This window comes from Diceros bicornis, chromosome 5 (genome assembly GCF_020826845.1).
Source record: "Diceros bicornis minor isolate mBicDic1 chromosome 5, mDicBic1.mat.cur, whole genome shotgun sequence".
Classification (NCBI taxonomy): domain Eukaryota; kingdom Metazoa; phylum Chordata; class Mammalia; order Perissodactyla; family Rhinocerotidae; genus Diceros; species Diceros bicornis.
The window spans coordinates 74,306,873-74,331,684 of NC_080744.1; the positions used below are offsets into that span (position 1 = coordinate 74,306,873).

Consider the following 24,812-nt stretch of genomic DNA (forward strand, 5'->3'; position numbering starts at 1 on the left):
CCAGTCACACCCTTGTGTTTTCTCCAGAACTAGCTTCCTCATTTTTCACAACATAGATAGGCTAAGAATTTTCCAAATCTTTAAGTTATGGTTTCTTTTTGCTTAACAATTCTTTCTTTAATTCATGTCTTGCTTCTCACATTTTACTATAAGCAGTTAGGAGGAACCAAGGCACTCCCTCATCACTTTGCTCAGAAATCTCCTCAACTAAATATCCAATTTCATGGCTTGCAAGTTCTACCTTCCACAAAACACTAGAACACAATTTAGCTAAGTGCTTTGCCAACTTATAAAACGGATCACCTTTCCTCCAGTTTCCAATAAGCTGTCCCTCTTTTCTGCCTGAGATCTCACCAGAAGACCTTTCCCATCCATATTTCTACTAAGATTCTGCTCATGATTATTTATGTATTCTCTAAGAAGATGGAAGTTATCTCTCTAGCTCTCCTTTTTTCTTTCTGAGCCCTCACCAGTATCACCAACAGTGTCTTCACAGCAATCTTCGCTTTTTCGAGCATGCACCACAAAACTCTCTAGCCTCTACCCATAACCCAGTTCTAAAGCTATATCCAAATTTTTAGGTATTTGTTACAGCAGCACCCCACTTCTCAGAACCAAAAGCTGTATTAGTCAGGGTTCTCCAGAGAAAGAGAACTAATAGGAGAGAGATATATACTGTCTATAAATAAATAAATATTTATTTATTTACTTATTATTAGAAATTGGCTCATTTTAAAGATTTTATTTATTTATTTTTCCCCCCAAAGCCCAGTAGATAGTTGCATGTCATAGCTGCACATCCTTCCAGTTGCTGCATGTGGGACGCAACCCCAGCATGGCCGGAGAAGCGGCGCGTGCGCGACCGGGATCCGAACCCGGGCCGCCAGCAGCGGAGCGCGAGCACTTAACCGCTAAGCCACGGGGCCGGCCCGAGAAATTGGCTCATTTTAAAAATGGAGGCTGAGAAGTCCCAAGATATGTAGTCAGCAAGCTGGAGACCCAGAGGTGATGATGGTGCAGTTCCAGTCTGAGAACTGGCAGGCTAGATACCCAAAAAGAGTTGATGTTTCAGTTTGAGTCCAAAGGCAGGAAAAGACCAATGTTCTTGTTCAAGGCAGTCAGGCAAGAGGAGTTTCCTCTTACTCACGGGAAGGTCAGCCTTTTTGTTCTATTCAGGACTTTAACTGATTGAATGAGGGCCGCCCACATTAGGGAGGGCAATCTGCTTTACTCAGTCTACTGATTTAAATGTTAATCTTATCCAAAAACGTCCTCATAGACACACACAGAATAATGTTTGACCAAATATCTGGGCGTGCCATGACCCAGTCAAGTTGACACATAAAAGTAACCTTCATGGAACTGAAAAATACAATAACTATAATAAAAAGCTCAATTAACTCAATGAGTTCATCAGCAGGATAGAGGAGACAAAGAAAAGAATCAGTAAAATTAAAGATAGAAACAGAAATTAAGTAATCAGAAACACAGAGAGAAAATAGAGAGAAGAAAATGAAAAGAGCCTCAGTACTGTGGGAATATAACAAAAGATCTAAGATTCATGTCACTGAAGTCAGGAAAGGAAAAGAGAAAGAGGATGGGGCAGAAAAAATATTCAAAGAAATAACTGATCAAATTTCCTAAATTTGGCAAAAATCTATAGATTCAAGAAGCAAAGCAAACTTCAAACAAGGTAAACTTGAAGAAATACACACCAATACACATCACAGTCAAATTTCTGAAAACTAAGGACAAAAAAAAAAAACTCGAAAGCAACCAGGGAAAAATGCCATCTTACTATAAGGGAAAAGTGATTTGAATGACAGATTTCTTATCAGAAAGCATGGAGGCAAGAATAAAGTAGCACATTTTTTAAGTGCCAAAGAACTATCAGAACAGAATCCTATATTCAGCAAAAATATCCTTCAGGTATAAAGTAAGAAATCAAGACATAGTCAGACGAAGGAAAACCTAATAAAATTTATTGCCAGCAGTCTATATACTAAAAGAAGGCTAAAGGAAGTCTGCTAAGTAGTTATAAAATAACTTTTATTATAAAATATTTTATTACTTTATTATAAAATAATTTTTAGTTATAAAACAAGAAATCTTGGAACACTGGGAATAAAAAAGACACAATAAGTAAAATTATGAGTAAATATAATAGAATTTCCTTTTTCTCTTGAGTTTTCAAAATTATGTTTGATGGTTCAAATAAAAATTACAACACTCTCTGATATGGTTGTAGATGTATATAGAGAAAATCTTTATGGAAATTGTATTATAATTATGGGAGGGTAAAGAGACATAAAGGGAGGTAAATTTTTTATTCTTCATTTGAACTAGTAAAATGAAGACAACAGCAGACTGTGATAAGTTATGTATGTATAAAGTAATACTTAACAGCAACAACTAAAATAGCTATAGAAAATGATATATACAAAAAATACTATAAATAAATCAAAACTGAATCATAATAAATGTCCAGCTAACTCACAGGGAGACAAGAAAAAGAAAATAGAGAAAAGAAAAACAAACAACAAGAACAGAAGACAAAATAAAAAAACGGCAGACTTAAGCACTGACATATCAATAGTTACATTAAATGTAAATGATGGAAATACACCAATGAAAAGACAAAGATTGGAACATTAAAAAATATGACCCAGGGGCCAGCCCGGTGGCATAGTGGTTAAGTTCACGCACTCTGCTTCGGTGGTCTGGGGTTCACGGGTTTGGATCCTGGGTACAGACCTACGCACCGTTCATCAGGCTATGCTGTGGCAGTATCCCACATAGAAAATGGAGGAAGACTGGCATGGGTGTAGCTCAGAGACAATATTCCTCAGCAAAAAGAGGAAGATTGGCAATGGATGTTAGCTCAGGGCTGATCTTCCTCACCAAAAACAAAAAATATGACCCAACTATAGGCCATCTACAACAAACTCATTTTAACACAATGATAAAGAGATGTTGAGAGTAAAAATAAGGAAAAAGATACATCATTTAAACATTAATCAAAAGAAAGCAAGAGTGCTATATGGATATCAGATAAAGTAGACTTTAAAGCAAAGAAAATTACCAGAGACAGAGAGGGATATTGTATAATTATAAATGTCAATGCACCAAGAAGACATGACAATCCTAAATATATATTCACCAAATAGCAGCTGAAAAATATGTGAAACAAAAACTGACTGATTTAAAGCAGAAATAGACAAATCAACAATTATATTTGGAGGCTTCAACACCTCTTTCCTACCAACTGATGTAAAATAACTAGTCAGGAAATCAGCAAGGATATAGAAGAATTCAACAATAGTATAATCAACAGGGTCTAGTCAATATTTGTAGAACATTCCACCAAACAACCACAAAATACACATAATTTTCAAGTGCTCACAGAACAAATATCAAGATATCCCATATTCTGGGGGTCATAAAACAAACCTCAAAAAATGTAAAAGAACTGAAATCACACAACAAGTGTCCTCTGACTATAATGAAATCAAACTAGAAATCAACAACAGAAAGATAATAGGAAAATCTCCAAACCATTGAAAATTAAATAACAGACAGCTAAACAAGCCAGGAGTCAAAAGGGGAACTCTTAAGGAAATTTAAAAATACATTTAACTTAATGAAAAGGAAAATATAACAAAATATGTCAAAATTTGAACAATATTGCTAGAGCACTGCTAGAGGGAAATTTAAGGCACTAAATGCATACATTAAAAGAGAGGAAAAGTCCCAAATCAATAATCTTATGTTTCTATCTCAAGAATCTAGAAAAAGAAAAGCAAACTAAATCCAAAGTAATCAGAAGGAAGAAAATAAAAAAGTTGAAAAGAGAAATCAGCAAAATAGGAAACAAAAACAACAGAGAAAATCATTGACACAAAGAGCTGATTAATGAAAAGCTGATTAATGAATGATTAATGATTAATCAACAAAACTGACAAACTTCTAGCAAGACTGACAAAGACAAAAAGAGAGAAGATACAAATTACCAATATCAGGGATGAAACAAGGGATATCACTACAGATGCTGCAGACTTCAAAAAGATAATAAAGGTCCTGGCACCATGGCTCAGTGGTTAAAGTCCCGCGTGCTCCACTTTAGCGGCCCACGTTCACGGGTTCAGATCCTGGGCACGGACCTACTCCACTCACCAGCCGTGCTGTGGTAGTGCCCCACATAAAAAAAATAGAGGAGGATTGGCACAGATGTTAGCTCAGGGCTAATCTTCCTCAAGCAAAAACATCTCAGGACAAATCTTCCTCAACAGAAAAAAAAGAAAAAAAAAAGATAATAAAGAATACTATGAACAACCCTATACATATAAATTTGACAACTTAGATGAAATGGATCAATTTCTCAAAAAATACAAATTAACCAAACTCACCCATTAGGAAATAGATAATTTGCATAGCCCTGTAACTATTAAGGAAATTGAAATCATAAGTAAAAATCTCCCAAAACAGATATTTTCAGGCCCAGATGGCTTTAACTGAGAATTCTAACAATTATGTAAAAGAATTAACACCAATTCTACACAGTATTTTCCAGAAAGCAGAAAAGAACACTTCCTAATTCATTTTATAAAGCCAAGATTATCTTTGTACCAAAACCAAAGAGACTGCCAAAAAAACCACAAAACTTCGGACCAATATCCCTCATGAATAGAGACACAGAAAATCCTTAAAGTATTAATACATTGGATTCAACAATAAATAAAATGAATTACACATAATGACCAAGTAGTTTATTCCAGGGATGCAAGGCAGAGATATAATCCATGATTTTAACATGTTAAAGAAGAAAACTCCTATGATAATATCAATTGATGCCTGAAAAGTATTTGATAACATTAACACTAATTCTTGATTAAAAAAACCTCAGAAAACTAGTAATAAACAGGAACTTCCTCAATCTGATAAAGCACTTCTACCAAAAAAAAAAAAAAACCTATACCTAATATTACATTTAATGGTGTAAAACTGAATGCTTTCCTAAGACTAGGAATAAGGCATGGATGTCTGCTTTCACCACTTTTATTCATCGTAGTGCTGGAAATTCTAGCCTGTGCAATAAGGCAAGAAAAGAAAATAAAAGTGCACAGATGAAAAAGAAAGAAAGAAAACTCTCCCTATTTGCAGATGGCATTATTGTCTATGTAGAAAACCCAAGGTAATCTAAAAACAAAAATAAAAAATTCCTAGACCTAATAAGTAAGTTCAGCAAGGTGACAGGATACAATATAAACATATAAAAGAAACTGTTTTCCTATATAATAGCAATGAACATGTGGACCCTAAAATTAAAACTATAATATCATTGATATTCCCTTAAAAATATATAAATACTTGAGTATAAATCAAACAAAGTATGCATAAGACTTCTATAATATGCTCATAATGGAAACCAAAGATGTAAATAAATGGAGAGACATATTGTCTTTATGGTTGGAAAACTCATCATAGTAAAGATGTAAGATTCCCCTCAAGTTGTCATACAGGTTTAGCACATTTCCTATGAAAAACCCAGCAACATTTTTTATAGATATAGAAAAGATTATTCTAAAATTTATATGGAAAGAAAATAAACTAGAAAAGCTAAAACAATTCTGACAAAGAACAAACTGGGAGGGGCCGGCCCCGTGGCTTAGTGGTTAAGTGCACGCGCTTTGCTGCTGGCGGCCCGGGTTTGGATCCCGGGCGCGCACCGACGCACCGCTTGTCCGGCCATGCTGAGGCCGCGTCCCACATACAGCAACTAGAAGGATATGCAACTATGACATACGACTATCTACTGGGGCTTTGGGGGAAAAATAAATAAATAAATAAATAAAATTATTAAAAAAAAAAAAAAAAGAACAAACTGGGAGGAATCAGTGTACCCAATTTTAATACTCATTGTATAGTGACAGCAAGCAAGGCTGAGAGGTACTGAGGAAGGGGTAAACAATCAATGGTACAGATTAGGGAACCTAAATATAGACACACAAGAGTATGGCTAACTAATTTTTTATAAAAGTGCAAAAGGAATTCAATGGAGGAAAGATAACTTTTTCAACAGAAGGTGCAAAAGGAATTGGACATCCATAGCAAAAAAAAGAAAAAAGAACTTTGACCTAGATGTTTTTCCACTAAGATAAGGAGCAAGGCAAGGATGTCCTCTCTCACTACTCCTTTTCAACATTGCACTGGAAGTCCCAGTTAATGTAATAAGACAAGAAAAAAAAGTAAAAGGTACAAAGATTGAGAAGGAAGAAATAAAACTGTCTTTGTGTACAGATGGCATGATTGTCTATGTAGAAAATTTGAAAGAATGGACAAAAAAATCTCCTGGAAATAGCACCCCGAAAATGAAATACTTACGTATAAATCTAACAAAATATGTACAAGATCTAGATAACGAAAACTAAAAAACTCTGATGAAAGAAAAACTGAATAAGTGAAGAGCTATTCCATGTTCATGAACTAACTTTCATGAGACTAAATGTTGTCAAGATGTCAATTTGCCCTAACTTGGTCTATAGATTCAATGCAATTCCAATAAAAATCTCAGCAAGTTCTTTTGCAGATATTGACAAATTGACTCTAAAGTTTATTTGGAGAGAAAAATTACCAAAAAATAGCCAGCACAATATCGAAGAAGAACAGAGTCAGAGAACTGACACTACCCAACCTGAAGACTTACTATAAAGCTACAGTACTTAAGACAGGGTGGTGTTGGCAAAAGAATAGACAAATAGATTAACAGAAGACAAGAGAGAGCCCAAAACTATACTCACACAGAGTTGACTAATCTTTAACAAAGGAGCAAAGGCAATACAATGGATAAAAGATAGTCTTTTCAACAAATGGTGCTGGAACAACTAGACATCCACATGAAAAAGAAAAATGAATCTAGACACAGACCTTACACCCTTCACAAAAATTAACTCAAAATGGATCATTGACCTAAATGTAAAATGCAGAACTAAAAAACTTCTAGAAGATAATATAGGAGAAAATCTAGATAACCTTGGGTTTGGCAATGACTTTTTAGAAACAACATCAGAGACGTGATCCATGAAAGAAATAATGAATAAGCTAGCCTTCATTAAAATTAAAAGCTTCTGCTATGTGAAAAGCACTGTCATAGAATGAGAAGATAAGCTGTAGATTTGGAGAAAATCTTTGCATATCACATATTTAATAAAGAACTGGTAGACAAAATATACAAAGAATTCTTAAAACTAAACAATAAGAAAATGAACAACCCGGGGCTGGCCCCGCGGCGTAGTGGTTAAGTGCACGTGCTCCGCTGCTGGCGTCCCGGGTTCAGATCCCAGGCATGCCCCAACGCACCACTTGTCAGGCCATGCTGTGGCAGCATCCCACATAAAGTGGAGGAAGATTGGCATAGATGTTAGCTCAGGGCCAGTCTTCCTCAGCAAAAAGAGGAGGATTGACATGGATGTTAGCTCAGGGCTGATCTTCCTCACAAAAAAAGAAAAAAAGAAAATGAACAACTTGATTAACAAAATGGGCAAAAGCCCTGAACAGACACCTCACCAAAGAAGATATGCAGATGGTAAATAAACAAGTGAAAAGATGTTCAGTATCATATGTCATAAGGGTACTGTAAATTAAAACAAGATACTATTACACATCTATTAGAAAGGCTAAAACCCAGAACACTGATATGATGAAATGCTGGTGAAGATACGGAGCAACAGGAACTCTCATTCTTTGCTAGTGGGAATGCAAAATGATACAGCCACTTTGGAAGACAGTTTGTCAGTTTCTTACAAAGCTAAACATATTCATACTATATGATCCAGCAATGGTGCTCCTTGACATTTAACCAAAGGAGTTAAAAATGTATGTCCACACAAAAACCTGCAGACAAATGTTTATAGCAGCTTTACTCATAATTTGGCAAAACTTGGAAGCAATCAAGATGTCCTTCAATAGGTGAATGGATAAGCAAACTATAGTACACAATGGAATATTACTCAGCACTAAAAAGAAATGAGTTCTCAAGCCATGAAAGACATGGAGGAACCATAAATACATATTACTAAATAAAAGAAGCAATCTGAAAAGGCTACATGACTCCAACTGTATGACATTCTGGAAAAGGCAAAACTATGGAGACAGTAAAAAGATTAGTGGTTGCCAGGGATTAGGGGGGAGGGTGAATCAGTGAAGCACAGAGAATTTTTAGGGCAGTGAAACTACTCTATGATAATGTAATGGTGGTTACATGTCATTATACACTTGTCAAAACCTATAGAATGTACAACACCAAGAGTGAACCCTAACATAAACTATGGACCTTAATTAACAACAATGTATCAACATTGGTTCATCAATTGTAACAAATGTATTTACATTTATACAGTATGTAAATAAGGGGAACTGTGGGAGGGTCACAGAGATATGTGGGAATTCTGTACTTTCCAATTTTTCTGTAAGCCTAAAACTGTTCTAAAAAATGTCTATTAATTTTTAAAAGGAAAGGAAAATAACTGAAACAATAAGTATAAAATATTTAATACTTAAAAATGAATATTTTGGGAATATTTTTAAACATTCTGATTGTCACAGTAATGAAAATGGGCTATATTTCCCATTAAGACACAGAACTTCTCAGCTTGGGTATATAATGAAGCAGGAAACTTAGGAAAAAAAGGCGTAAAAAGATATTCCAGGCAAATATTAATAAAGATAGTCAAGCAATATTAATTGCTGATATGGCAATGTTAATATTAGACAAAGTGTTAGCTCCGTAAGCATTAAATGGGTCAAACAAAAGTCATTTATAGTGATGAGAAGTGCATTCTGTCAAGAAGCTATAAATACAGTGAACTTTTATGGCGATGATGATGATGATGAAGATGAACATTTCTTGAGCACTTTGGTGTTACTCTGCCGCTTTAAAACATCTCACAAACATTTTACAAACGAGGAAAAAAGCTTAGAGAGGCTACTAATTTGGCCACAGTTACTCAGCAAAGGAGTGGGATAGCCAGGATTCAGACCCAGGTAGCCTGCTGCTCAGTCTCAAAGAGCACATTCTTTTGCATTCAAAAATGAAAACTTCACATAGCATGAGCACAAATGGATAGTGTAGAGAAAGAAAGAATTAGTCGATCGGTTCCACCCCTGCCTTCCAGAATCTCTGAATTGAGCACGAGGCTGCAGGCATTCCTTTGAGGCCAGTGTCACCACTCTGTCTGGAATGGCTGGAAGCCAGGAATCTGGACTAGAATCAGACAGGTGTGCACCTAATAAGTAATTTATTTGTTCAAGCAACACATATTTCCTAATATGTGTATAGGGTGAGCAGTGATGGTGAACATGACAGACAATGTCATTGCTCTTATGGAACATTCTAGAAGAAGTGAGTTAACATAGCAATGACTACAATGCAATAAAAAATTATTGGCTGGGTAGTGGAAATTGAGTCTTGAAGGTTGGCCCCTTGGAGGAAGTGACCTGCAATCTGAGAAGTGAAAACAAGAAAGAACTGCTAGGTGAAGGTCTGGGGTGAAACATGTCCCCAGGAGCATATTCTAGATGGTAAGTGCCTCCACTCTCATTCTGTCAGTTACAGACAAGGAAACTAGTCTGCGAGGACAAAGGTGTGTGTAGCCCACAGCACTCTCCAATCTTCTCAAGCAGACTTTTCAGCTCATATCATGCTTATTGCATATAGAACCTAAATTCTTCTGAATGAATGTGGAAACAACCCCAAAAGTATATCCATGGTTCTTACTTGTGAAAATAACTTACAGCTGCCAAATTTCAGAGGGCAAGCGTGGGCATCCATCGGGAAGTCCTCAAGTTGCATTGGGCACTCTGCAGAGATAGTCAAGCTGAAAAATAAGAGATGAAGACCTTTAAATTACTCATAACTCTGGCTATTTACTGAGCAACCACTATGTTCCAGAAAGCCATATTAAGTACTGCACTCATTATTTTAATTGCTATCTTTTATGAAACCGTCTAAACCGTTCCACCAAATTACATAGGTTTGCATTGTAGAGGAATATCATTTAGAAATGAAGCTTAAATCAAATCTGCTCAGGAGTTCTGTGGCTTGGTGTGTGTCTGTACATACATTACCACTTGTAAAGCAATTTGTGATGCCTTTAAAAATAATTTATGCTTTGTTTCCCATCTCTTACCCAGAGTAATCTAAAAAACTTCCCTTGACAAGGCTGAAAATATATGTATTTTCTAAAATAATTTATAAGCTCAAGAAATATAAATGTGGAACAAGTGCACAGTCCATATTTTGGCCAGAAGCTGGCTGTAATTATTGTGTCCTGGGGCTGATGTCATGAAACTGTAGAGTAGGTGCAGAGTAGGTGTATTTCTCTACAGACTTTACTAATTAGGTAGTGAATCTAAATTTCATTAATGAGTTAATCTTCTGTTTCTTAGTTTCTTATTCTAATATTAAAATGAATTGAAATTACATAAAATGAAATCAAAATATAAAACGTTCGCCTTTAAACAGATGTTATAATTCTAGTTTTAGACAAATAGTAATTCAACATTATATTAACATTAATGTTCCTTCCCTGTTACACTGAGTCTGGATCTTGCCTATGTGCCCAGGGTGAGAATCAAATTGTAAATACATTCATTTTTGCCTTCACTATTTCCTTCTGTTAACAGAGATTAACCTTTAGCTCTTAAATTTGGCAAACAATTCACAGTTGACCATTGCAGACAGAGTAGTCAATGTATGTATTCTCTGAATGAAACCAAAATATGTCAGTGCAAGGAAGTTTTGAGCCCATCAGAGAGGAAATCCTTGCTGCCTCTACTTTGAGGGACCATTGCCCGAACGATGGAGTGATTTCCAGAGGGTGTGAGTGCACATGGCCAAGAACACACCACAGAAGTCTCACATTCAGGAAGGCAGATGGTATTTAAAATGATATGCCAGCGGCCGGCCTGGTGGCGCAAGTGGTTAAGTGCGCGCACTCCACTGCGGCGGCCCAGGGTTCGCCAGTTCAGATCCCAGGCGCGCACCGACGCACCGCTTGTCAGGCCATGCTGTGGCGGCATCCCATATAAAGTAGAGGAAGATGGGCATGGATGTCAGTCCAGGGCCCGTCTTCCTCAGCAAAAAGAGGAGGATTGGCAGATGTTAGCTCAGGGCCGATCTTCCTCACAAAAAAAAAAAAATGATATGCCATGTATGTACATAGAAGGATATGAGAAAATACAGGAAAATTGCAGAGGAGAAAATTACAAATACATATCATTTCACATATAATTTGACCTGGTACATTTTGTCCAGATTTTTCCTACATGTACATATATTTTCTTTTTGTTCTTGACATATAAAATTCAGTCTTTTGTATATTTTAACGTTAGAGCAGGAGTATTTCCCACATTAAAATTTCTACATAACTATGACTTTGAAAGGTGAAATATTTAATTCTAGCATGTAGGTGTGTGTGCGCGCATTATATATATGTAGACATATGTATATGTGTGTATGTGTGTGTGTGTGTATATATCTATATCTACATATATAGATAGATATTAAACCAATTAGCTATTCTTAGATTATTTTACATGATAAATAATCTGCAGTGGACCTCTTCAAGGGTAAATTATGTAAAAGGACTATTATTAGATACTACGAAATGGGTAATGTAAATAAAGATTTACTTACTAGAATTAAGAAAATCAGGACTTAAAAAACACAGCCTGTGAGGAGGACTTTCAGCCAACACAAAGGAAAATAATGTTACTTTATCTGGTTGTTAGAAAACTTAAGAAATTTTTTAAGTAAAGCAATAGAGAGACAGAGAACTTGAATGAGTCAAGTATGTCCTAGAGAATAAAATCACAGCGAGTTCAGAAAGTCTAGAATTTCCTTAAGAAGTAAATTTTTAGTAGGGAACTAGGAAGTATATATAAAGCTATAACGCCAGGTACAAAGCAATAAATGTGAAAATAAGCACATGAAAAAACAGTGCTGTAGGAGCTTAGAGGAAAACACTTCTGATTAGGAGAGTGGATCTTGGCGCTGGTCACGGCCATCTGTTCTAACAATTTATGGACACAGGTGAAAGGAAGACCCTGGGCTCAGTCAGTGGGACCAGTGTGAGGTGGGGTGTAGGGGTGAAAGCTTCAGGTCATCCTGCCTGTCTTAGTCCAGCCACAGGTACTGCAGACTTCAATCAGCAGACCCAGCTCTGCAGTCTTCAAGTCACCCCCCAACAACTTTATGGGCCCCACCCCCACCATCATGATGAGGTGCAGATGGTCCATCTATGGCAGAGTCTTCTCTCTAGACACTGCCATGTCTACCAGCTCACATAACTAGGCTTCTGCCCCCCAGAAAACACTCTATTGCCCACTGGTCTGGAGGCTACCTTGAGCCAGATCTATTGCCCAAGTTCTTGACAATGTGATGTAGCATGATTAACTCTTCTTCCCCCTTGTTCTGTGCTCAGACTCTGCTTCAATCCCCAGGGCCACTGGAGGCACTGCCGGCTGGTATGTCTGTTGCATGCCCCTACTTGTCAGAGAACACCTCCTCAAGGAGACTTGACCTCCTGCCTTGGGCACTCTGCCCACTCCTGGCTTTTTCTCCTTTTCCTCATGTCTTCCTTCTTTCTTGGCCAAGACCATGTGTTTATAAGAGAGATGAGAAGCCTTCCTTTCTGCCATGGTGGTCTCAGCTCTTATTAAAGATAGCATCTCATGTCCTGCTTTATTCTGGCTATTTAGCCCTGAGAGCTGGCTACCTTCTGAAAACCACTGCACTGACGTTTAAAGATGACAAGGAATGTACCCCAAAGAGTCTGCTTTTAGCATAGAACAGGAGGGAGGAGGGGTCAGAGAGGCTGGGCAAAGACAGGTGGACAGAATTTAGCTGGATCTAAAAAGAAAACTCTTTTAAAGAAAAAATAATTCCAGTAAAAACATAAAAAAGATAGTAATTCTACAATTACCATCTCAATAAATGCTATCATTAGAGGCGCATGGATTGTTCCCCTACTTTAATAGACCTCCTTAGAATTAGAATTCCAAACATCAGAAAAATATACTTCATCTATGATAGTGTCTCTCCTCTAGGGAATGAATGTATTATTGCGATAAATAACCAAATAGCAAATGTTTCAGCCTCAGTAAGAGAACATTTAAATTTTTGATCCCTTTAAACATTTCAAAAATGGCCTATGCTTTTATAATACTCAAAAAAAATCTCTGAATAAGAGAGAGGCTTCCATTCACAGGGTCCTTGCAATGTAGCGTGCCTTGATGTATAACCAACCTCCTTCACACAGAATTGAGATTAAAGGACTCTCTGGAATGGTGGATTGTCATAGCTCAAAGGGGCCAGCCAGGCCACCTACTAGAAACTCTCACTTTTCAGATAAAGATAATGAAACCGAAAAGGTTAAGGAATGTGCCTAGGAAAAAACTTCACTGCACTACTGGTAGATCCAAGAATCCAGCATTTGTTCCAAAGGTCAAATTTCTGTTTTACTTCCAATTTCTGTTAAGACATTCAGGCATTAACTTATGGGAACATCATGTCCCATTTTTGAACAACATCTTAATTTTAGGGTCAGGAAAGGGGCATTTTGTGAGTTAAGCTATTTGCTTCAACTTGGATTTATATAATCCTAACTGAGGGTTTAGGATCCTAAACTCATTCGAGAGCTCTCTGCTTGACCTGGGGCAGCTCACAGTGGAGAGCACGTTAAGATGGTTAAAACAGCCAAATTCTAGAGTAGCTTTGCCATTAACTAACTGTGTGACCTTTGTAAAGTTGTCTAACCTCTCTGATCTAGTCTTCCCATCTGAAAAAGAGAGATAATAACAGTTGCTTTTATTCTCTGAAAAAAATAGTTGATAAGTGTGAAAAGAGAGTTAGTCTCCAGATTTCTACCCAATATTCTCTTCAGACTTCAGCCTTCTTCTTCATTTACATGAAAATATTGCATCGATGCAGTGGATGAGGTGGTGGTAGGCAGAATAATGGTCCTCCAAAGATGTCCATGTCCTAATCCCCAAAGCCCCCAAACCTGTGAATATGCTACCTTAAATAGCAAAAGGGCTTTGCAAATATAATTAAATTAAGGCTCTTGGGATAGAAGGGATTATCCTGGATTATCCAGATGGGCTCAGTATAATCACCAGGATGCTTATGAGAGGGAGGCAGGAGTGTCAGAGTCAGAGAAAGAGATGTGATGACAGAAACAGAGGTCACAGTAACACGGCCATGAACCCAGGAATGCAGGCAGCCTCTAGAAGCTGGAAGAGGCAAAGAACAGTTTCTCTCCTAGAGAATCTAAAAGGAACACAATCCTGCCTACAGCTTGATTTTAGCCTTGTAAGACTCCTTGTGGACATCTGACCTCCAGACCTCTAAGACAATAAATTGGTTGTGTTTTCACTAATAAATTTGTGATAATTTATAACAGCATCAATAGGTACCTGGAAGTGGGATGCTACTGTATCAAATACCTAAAAAGGTAGAAATGAATAGGGCAGTGTTTGAATAGGGCAGTGTTCAAAGGCTGGAAGAAGTTTGAGATTCATAAAAGAAAAAGCCTAGACTGCCTTGAACAGACTGTTAATTGAAATGCGGATGTTAATGATGCTGTAGTGAGGACTTGCAAGAAGTGAGGAGCATGGTAGAGAAAACATACATTATATGGTCATAAACATACTGTTGGTAGAAATATGGACACCAAAGGCCTTGCTGATGAGGGCTCAGAAGGAAATGAGGAACATGTTATTGGAAACTGGAGGAAAGGAGATCCTTGTTATATAGTGACAGAAAGCTTAGCTGAATTATGTCTACAATTATGTGGAAAGCAGAACTTGTAATCGATTGTAGTGGGCTAAATAATGGCCCCCAAAGATATTACAACTTCCTAATCCCTGGAAGTTGTAAACATAACCTCATACAGAAAAAGGGTCTTTGCAGATGTGATTAAGTTAAGAGTCTTCAGATGGGGAGATTATCCAGGTAGGCACTAAATGCAGTCACAAGGATTCTTATAAGAGAGAGGCAAAATTACACATAGAAGAATGAAGGTGATGTGATGAAAGCAGAGAGATATTTTCAGATGCTATGCTGCTGGCTTTGAAGATGTAGGAAGGTGCCCTGAGCCAAGGAATGCAAGGCAGGCAGCTCTAGAAACTGGAAAAGGTAAGTAAATGGATTCTTCCCCGGAGCCTCTAGAGGGAGCAGGGCCCCGCCAACACCTCAATTTTGCTCCAGTTTCAGATTCATGGCCTCCAAAAGTGTAAGAGAATAAATGTATGTTTTTTTGTTTGTTTGTTTGTTTTTGGTGAGGAAGATCAGCCCTGAGCTAACATCTGCCAATTCTCCTCTTTTTTTTTTTGCTGAGGAAGACTGGCCCTGGGCTAACATCCGTGCCCATCTTCCTCCACTTTATACGCGATGCTGCCACAGCATGGCCCGACAGTTGGTGTGTTGGTGTGTTGGTGTGTGCCCAGGATCCGAACTGGCGAACCCCGGGCTGCTGCAGCAGAGCACGCGCACTTAACCGCTTGTGCCACCGAGCTGGCCCCAATGTATGTTGTTTTAAGCCACCAAGTTTCTGGTAATTTGTTATAGCAACCACAGGAAACTAGAACAATGATGAAATTGGATACTTAGATGAGGAGATTTCCAAGCAAAGTGTTGAAGTTGTGGCCTGTTTTCTTCCTGCTGCTTATAGTAAGATGTGAGAAGAGATAGAGTAAGGGAAGAATTGCCAACAAAAAAGGGACCAGGACTTGATGATTTAGGAAATTCTCAGTTTATCCAGGTTGCAAAAGACACTAAAATTAGGAGATTTGCTGTCAGGAAAGCATGCTTTTCAGAGAAAGCCAAGGGTGTGGCCGGACAACCTTTTGCTAGCGCCTCAAAAGTATCAAAAGGTCAGAGTATTCAGTCACACAGATGACTCTTTGAGGAAATTAGGTGTGTGGATCATGGGTACCCTCAGCCATGTAAGCAAAAGCCAGGAATAGAGATTGGATTATCTATGAAAGATTTATGGAGGACCTCTTGTCTAGTGCTGTGAACTCCTGAGATATACATAGGAGACTTACAAGATTTTTGAGAATTTTATACTAGCAGAAACACTGCCAATTTGGACTGAAAGGGACAGAAAGAGGGAATAGTGCTTCCCTTTTTCCTGCCATTTTTTCCCATTTCAAATGGGAATATCTATAACTGTTATCATATGCCTGTGCCATCGTTGTATTTGGGGAGCAGATAACTTGTTTCTTGAGTTCCACAAATTCACAGATGGAGATGAATTGTGTCTCAGAGTAGATCATACCCAGATTCTCACACAAAGCTGATTTAGATGATTCAGATAATGGATTTGGAACTTTTAAACTGATGAGATTTAGTTGCGATTATGAACTTTAATTTGATGCTGTAATGAGTGGAGACTTTGGAGATATTGGGATGGGGTTAATATATTTTGCATATGGGACAGACATGAATTTGGGGAGGCCAGAACACAGATTATGGTATGCAAAATAATGATCTTCCAAAGATGTTCCTGTCCTAATCCTTCCTACCTATGAATATGTTACCTACCACTGCAAAAGGGACTTTTCAGATGGGATTAAGTTAAGGCTCTTGAGGTGGGGAGATTATCTGGGTGGGCCCAATGTAATCACAAGGCTACTTATAAGGAGGAGACAGGAGTGTTAGAGTCAGAGAAAGAGATGTGATGATGAAAGCAGTGATGATGGAAGGAGTGATGCAGGGCCATGAGCCAAGGAATGCAAGCATCCTCTAGAAGCTGGAAAAGGCAAGGAAACAGATTCTCCCCTAGAGAATCCAGAAGAGACCCAATCCTGCCAACAGCTTGATTTCAGCCTTGAAAGACCTGTTTCAGATTTCTGATCTCCAGAGCAGTGAGACAGTAAATCTGTGTTGTTTTAAGCCACTAAATTTATGTAATTTGTTACAGCAACAATATGAAACTAATACAGTAGGTTCCTTAAAATAAAAAAATACTAATATTACTAATCAAATGACCAGTTGTTAGTGTCCGAATAGCAGCCCCATGTGCGTTTTGAAATCATTTTCACGAAGTTAACAAAGAAATTTGGTAATATTAGCCAATTTATAAATATCTCACATAGTGTTCACTGCAGTGAAAATTCAGACCTTGATCAAGAAATAGACATCTCATGTAAGGTGTCCTGGCTTGGTCAGTTATTGAGCTGCACACCATGCCTCAGCTAGATTCACTCAGAAGAAACATGACCTCCCTGTAGAGATGGTACAGTGACTCTCAGGCAAAACTCACAAAACTTATTTGGGGACTCTTGAAATTCAATATCAACATAGCATCTAATGATTTATGTTACGGGAAATAAATAAGGCTTAATTTGGTTGTGAGACTTTTCTAGTCCTATGAGTCCTTGTAAACTACAGATGAACACTTAATGAAGATAACTTTCTATTTACCACAGTTGTGCCCATCTGAAAGTCTGCAGGATTTGGAGATGGAGTAAAGATGGCACTACTCACCTGGCATTACTGTAGCAACACCTTTATCATGCTGTAGCCTCATTGTGCTGCCTCTGGCTTATTCTCACCTGTATGGGGCTGTGCAGGGCTCCTTCAACACTCCAGTAAGGATGCTGCTGGAGAATTCTCCTTGCTTTATGCCTGAGTCATATCCTTAGAGATGATGGAACTGTAGATTCACACCGTGAATGAGGAGCACCTTTTGTGCTGTGAGGGGGGTCTCTGAAGGAAGCCCAGCTCTGAGGATTATATGCCTGTTTTTCCTATATTTGACTCTCCTCTAGACTGGCAGATAAAGAGTGGTCCAGTCATATGTTCAATTACAGAGAATTGGCCTTTTTATTAATATAAATATATGTGTCTATTTATCTGTCCACACATTTATATTTAATAAGGCACTGGTGCCAGGAATACAAATAGCCCTGCTCCTCCTGCAGAAACTTTCCCATGAGCCCTGCCTGAGGTCAAAACCCTGCCCTAATGGAGCTTTCTCTCTCTTGTACTCTCGAGCTCAGAAAGAACTGCAAACTAGTTTATTAAATAAAAGAATGCGTGCGTGCATTTGTCTTCTTATAAATAATCACAACATGATGTACCATGCATATTATTTGCCAGTTGGGCGTTGCTGGTTTTCCTGGGAACCTAACTACAATTTATAATAATATTTCCAGGAAAAAATGCATTCTAAAGCTCAGTCAAGTATATAAAAACTGAACTTTTTGAATTTAAACACTGACAAGTTGGTACAGTGTGTGTTGGAACCCAAGGCCATTACCAGGCTCAGCCATCCTCCTGCCTTTTTACTGTGACATGTGTACTGGTCCCTTCTGTGACAGCTGTAGATCTACTGCAATTGTGTTTGATCCAAATCAGAACTGCTGGGCCGGCCCCATGGCTTAGCGGTTAAGTGCGCGCGCTCCGCTACTGGCGGCCTGGGTTCAGATCCCGGGCACGCACTGACGCACCGCTTCTCCGGCCATGCTGAGGCCGCGTCCCACATACAGCAACTAGAAGGATGTGCAACTATGACATACAACTATCTACTGGGGCTTTGGGGGAAAAAAATAAATAAATAAAATTTATAAAAAAAACAACAAAAAAAAAACAGAACTGCAAACCTAGTTTCTTTCAGGGCCTGGCCGCTGTGCTTGTCCTGGTCAGTCGACCTCCTAAGAGATCTTTACCTTAACACTTACCCTGGCCCTACCCAACTCTAAAGCAGGGGTTTTGCTTATAATAAAGAAGAGATGAGACACAAGTTCAGCAGGGGTTGCTGAGGTATGGAAATGGGGATTAGCCAATGGAGAGCTGGAAGAATAAAGTGTGCAATGACCTGTTTAAAACGTAATAAAATTTAAATTCAGTGAAGGGCAACCTTATAAAAAGCAGAACTTAGGGCATTATCCGAAAGTGCAAATAAGACTACACTAAACTGAGGCACATTTTGGTTTATACAATTGTAGAGTTCCATGCTTAAAAAAAATTTGTTATTGAGATAAAATAATGAATGTTTTCTTTTAGCAATGGAGCCAAAATCTACAATTTACTTCAAGCCTGAGTTACAGATTTCATAAGTCGGTCTAAGACTAACTGATTCATTTTGTACACTTCAATGTTACAGGGATGTACAGGAGACCAACCATCAGAATTATATTGTGCTAAAAGTTCTCTCTGAACTTTGCACTATTTATTAGGATTCTCCTTCCTCTTCAGCTGTTGGAAAGAAGATGTCAGCAATTCTTATTCATGTTGTGAAAACTAGCATACGTGTGATAATTTTGCAAAGTTAGCATAATTCTTATCAAAAAGGGACATAAACTTTATTGATCTATTTTGATTAATATGGCTGTTTCTTTTCTTAATACTTGTGTTTCTCAGGAAGGCATTGTAATGATTGATGTGAGAGTGGAAATATTTTGTTTAATTTTTTATGTGTATCCACATGCCCAGCTATAAACCTTCTTAATAGATCAAATGTAGGAAAATAAACACAAGCCCGAACAATAAAAAAATGCTGCCAAAAAGGGAATAGCATAAATATGCAAAGACATTCCTTTCTCAAAATGAAATTCAAGTATGTCTTTAATCATAAATCATTAGCAATCACTAGCATAATGCAGAAGAAAGCAGATAGAAGAGACAGTGGAATCAAACAGACCCAGCTCCAACTCTCAGCTCAGTCTCCATACACTTGCTGTGTTACTTAACATTTCTGAGCCCAAATTTCCCTATAAAGGGGATTATAAAGCCTATTTTACAGTAAGTCCTGACATCCCAATATAAATATGTAGTACAATGCCTGACACATAGTAAATGCTTTAAAAATGTTAGGGAAGAAGTTAACATCAGCAAAAGTGGTAGATTAGGGAACGTGCAAAAAAACAGTGGATAACCCACAAAAACTGTCAGGACCAACATTTTTCGGAACTCTGGAATCTAATTAAAAAAACTTACAACAACCAGGAGAATGCTTAATGAAGAAAAAAAATACCTGAAAATCAGTAAGCAAATTCTTTGGTATTTTAACTTACCCTGTTACCAGCCCCCACTCTCCAGCTCTGCGGTAGCCTTGAAAATGGCAGCCCACATTCTTGATGCAGGTTGCCGGTAACAGGAGCAACATAGACCTATTCTCAAAGAATGCTAGTTGCTTATTTTGATCTGTCTGGTGGGTCCCTGAAGGGTCAGCTCAGGGGTTTGCCTTTGTTCCAACTGACTAGAGGTTTCCAGGGCTTAGGTGTCCTCCTAGGGAGCATTCGTTGAAAACTTTTAAATGCAAATGTATTCACCACAGCCACAGAGGCAATGGATACAGCCAGGGCAAAAAAAGACAAACGGAAAAGCCTAGGAAGGAAAGGCTGGGTAAAGAGATACTCAGGGAAATAAGGACTGAAAAGCTCTCACATATTCCAGAGAATCTAGAAGGACTTGTGCATGCCCAGGACCAGACGCATGCTCAGAAAAGACCCAAGAAGACCCTAAGTTCTCGTCTCCAGCTGACTTACAGGCACTGCACAAGCAGGAAGTAAAAGCTATGGCAAAGGTGTAAACTGCCAGGCTAAGCAGTGAGGCAGCACTTTTACACAACACAGAGCCTATCTGCAAAGACTCTCTTAGTTTTCCTTTTTTGGGTTTTATTCCAGATTTTAATGGCAGAGTATATAAAAACCAGTATTACCAAATTTTTAGTTTGTAACCCCCCTTTTATTCCATATGATTTAAAAGACATGGGGCGGCCCGGTGGCTTAGTGGTTAAGTGCGCGCACTCCACTACTGGTGGCCCAGGTTCGGATCCTGGGCGCGCACCACCGCACTGCTTCTCCGGCCATGCTGAGACCGCGTCCCATATACAGCAGCTAGAAGGATGTGCAACTAGGACATACAACTATCTACTGCGGCTTTGGGGAAAAAAAGGGAGGAGGATTGGCAATAGATGTTACCTCAGAGCCGGTCTTCCTCAGCAAAAAGAGAAGGATTAGCACGGATGTTAGCTCAGGGCTGATCTTCCTCATTAAAAAAAATAATAAAAAAATAAATAAAAGACAGATGCATAAAAAGATAATTATAAATCTATGTTACTGGGCACCCTATGTATAAAGATTTAATATGTGATGTAGGGGAGCAGAATTTGCCACCTCAAGATGTGTCTCTTTGGCCTGAGGATTATTTTGGGCTGGTTACTTTTAAGAAACTGCAGACAGGGGAGAAGCTCTGAAAACCAAGTAGAAGTTACCCTTTGTAGGAGACATTTACATTTTTAAGGGAAATCTCCATTTGTAAAGTTGTCTCCCTCTCTGTATCAGGAAGAGGTGGGATGACCTTATCTCTAGAAAATCTTACCAATGCAGAAGGCAAGGACTTAAATCTAAATAATAACCTCACTCTTGTTTACTGTGCTTTTTCTGGTAATCTCCCATAACTGACTCCCCCCACCCCAACATCCTTCTTTGTCTTTAGCTGAAGATGGTATTTAAGGTGGCAACCTCAGCCATTCTGGCAAGTTGCTCAGTTTTCCTGGGTTTCTCCCATGTATACATGTCATAAAGTTTTGTTTGATTTTCTCCTGTTATTCTATCTCATGTCAATTTAATTCATAGACCAGCCAGAAGGACCTAGAGGGTAGAGGAATTATCTTCCTCCCCTACAGTGACAACAGCAACATAAGAAGGGAAGAGAGCTATAGAAGCAAAGTTTTTATACACTATTGGAACTAAGTTAGTATTAACTCAAACTAAATTGTCACAAATTTAGATGCTAACTTAAATCCCCAGAGTAACCACTAAGAAAATAGCTAAACAATATACAGTAAAAGATATTAGATGGTACATTAGAATCAAAATGGTATGTTAGAAAAAAAAATCAATTACAGACAAAAGAAGACAGTATGGAAAAATTAATGAACAAAAAAGGAATATGACATTTAGAAAGCAAATAGAAAAAAGACAAAGTTCTTCCTTGTCAGTAATTATATTAAATATAAATGGAATAGGCACTTCAATGAAAAGGCAGAGACTGGCAGAATTGATAAAGAAATATAAACTTACTACAAGAGACTCACTTTAGTTTCAAAAGCACAAATAAGTTGAAAGTGAAAGGAGAGAAAAAGGAATTCCATTCAAACCATAACCATGAGAGAGCTTTAAGACAAAATTTGTTACAAAAGACAAAGTATACTATATAATGATAAAAAGCTCATTTCATCAAGAACATGTAGAAATTATAAAAACATATGAACCTAACAACAGAACTCCAAAAATATATGAGCCAAAAATGGACAGAATTCAGGGCCAGCCCCGTGGCGTAGCAGTTAAGTGCGTGCGCTCCGCTGCTGGCCACCCAGGTTCGGATCCTGGGCACACATGGACACACCGCTTGTCAGCCATGCTGTGGCAGCGTCCCACATAAAGTGGAGGAAGATCAGCGTGGATGTTAGCTCAGGGCCAGTCTTCCTCAGCAAAAAGAGGAGGATGTGGCTTGGATGTTAGTTCAGGGCTGATCTTCCTCACAAAAAAAAAAAAAAAAAGGACAGAATTCAGAGAAAAATAGATAGTTCTACAATAATAGTTGGAGACTTCAATACTTCACTTTCAACAATAGGAAAACTTGACAGAATATTAACAAGAAAATAGAAGTCTTAAACTACACTATAAACCAACTAGAGCAAACAGGCATATACAGAACACTCCATCCAATGACAGCAGAATACACGTTCTTTTCAGGGACACATGGAGCATTGTCCAGGATAGACCACGTGTTTGGCCACAAAACAAGTCTCAATAAATTTAAAAATAGTGAAATTGTACAAAACATCTCTCATTGCAACAGAATGAAACTAGAAATCAATAACATATGAAAACTGAAAATTTCACAAATATATGGAAGTTAACACACTCCTAAATAACAAATGAGTCAAAGAATAAATCACAAAAGAAATCAGAAAATAACTCTGAGATGAATAAAAACGAAAATACAGCATACCAAAACTTATGGGATGCAGCAAAAGCAATCCTCAGAGTGAAATTTAGAGTTGTAAATACCTACATTAAAAAAAAAAAGAAAGATCTCAAATCAATAACCTAATTTCACATATTAAGGAAGTTGAAAAAGAAGAGCCAACTAAACTCAAAAATAATTGAAGGAAGGAAATAATAAAGACTCAATAAACGAAATAGAGAATAGAAAAACAATAGCCCACTGGGCTTACAGAGAGGTCACAGGGCATAGGGCATGCTGACTAGTGACAGGGAAGTCCACAGGGTCCCCGACCCCAATGCCAGTCCTCCACATTAGAGATGCTGATTTTCAATTCCTGAATCCCTTCTTTCAGAATTCTGAAAGCTGTGGATAATGAACAGACAATTTGAGCAGGTTTTATAACGTTATTTAACATGTTTTGTTTTAAGAACCCAGAATCTTTCAAATGATGACAGCACAACCTTCTTTTGGGGAGCCAGTAGAAACAGTGGTGTTGAAGCATGTGGGTGAGTAGACAGACCCCTGATGTATTAAGCTGAGAAGACTGAGTCTGAGGGCAGCTTCCCCAGAGTGGTAGCCTACATCCTCTGTGATGCAAGGACTTGGGCTGTGTTCTGTTGGCCTTTACTCACTCGACAGACAGGATTTCTTTTTCATACTCAGAGACTTGACAGTGATTTTCTACCTAGAAGTGCCAATCATTGTCATTCCTCTCAATTTCCATGATTGTGGTCTGACGCTCAATCTCTTCCTTCCACTTCACATTTCAAAATGCCCTATTTTCTACTATACCAACTAATTTTGTGGCAGTCAATCATTCCCACTAAGTGGCCAGACAAATATTCTGGAACTATCTCGAGTTTCTGTGAATCAGGAAAGGTTTCAGGTTTTTCTTGCTATCATTTAAATTACTGAGCTCAAGGCTATCAGTCCCCAACTGGTAGAGGTCATCAACTTAGAAAAGGTGCATTATTTTTAGACAACAGTGTGATAAAGAAATGCACTAAAAAGCCCCTCCACGGGTCAGCCACATCCCCAGTACCCAGTGGATGCCCTGTAAGTGGCGTTGACTGGTCTGCACCCTGCAAATTAGTACAGCAAAAAATCAGATACTTGTAGAGGAGGAATTGAGCATAAAACAGAAAAAGTGACAAGAAGAATTGGGTTCCACTCTCCTTGTCATTAAGAGACATATGAATTATGAAACTTTAAATTTTATCCATGTACCCATTGTATTTCTGTCAAGTTTGTAAAGAGATGGACAGACACCTCGAATGTGAAGCTGACGCAGTTTTCCATAGTGGGTTAGGTCTGTTTGTATGGCATTGTAGCTTTGTGTTGACATCTGTGTTAGTTTGCTACGGCTGCCAAAACGCAGTACCACAGACTGGGTGGCTTAAACAACAGAAACACATTTTCTCACAGATCTGGAGGCCAGAGAAATTGGTTTCTCTTGAGGCCTCTCTCTTTGGCTTGCAGACAACCACTTTCTCCTTGTGTCTCCACATGGTCTTCCCTCTGGGTCTGACTGTCCAAATCTCCTCGTTTTATAAGGACATTAGTTATAATGGATTAGGGCCCACCCTAATGACCTTACCTCTTTAAAGGACCTATCTCCAAATACAGTCACATTCTGAAGTTCTGAGGGTTAGGACTTCAACATACAAGTTTCAGGAGAAACAATTCAGTCCATAACAATATCCAATTCATTTGCATCTCACCTGCACGCCCCCCCCCACCCAGCTTTCCAGCTTGACAAATGATGGTACAGGGACTAGAATAGACAACG

At 38.2% G+C, this 24,812-nt stretch overlaps 1 protein-coding gene across 4 annotated transcripts in view; it reads right to left on the reverse strand.

The window, feature by feature from the left end:
- GABRA5 (gamma-aminobutyric acid type A receptor subunit alpha5) overlaps nt 1-24,812 on the reverse strand; it is an 86,774-nt gene that overhangs the window by 25,851 nt on the left and 36,111 nt on the right. For all 4 annotated transcript variants that reach the window (XM_058542246.1, XM_058542245.1, XM_058542247.1 and 1 more), the window contains one exon: nt 9,790-9,872. In XM_058542246.1, the coding sequence (XP_058398229.1) occupies nt 9,790-9,872 (83 nt within the window). The remainder of the gene's footprint in view (nt 1-9,789; nt 9,873-24,812) is intronic.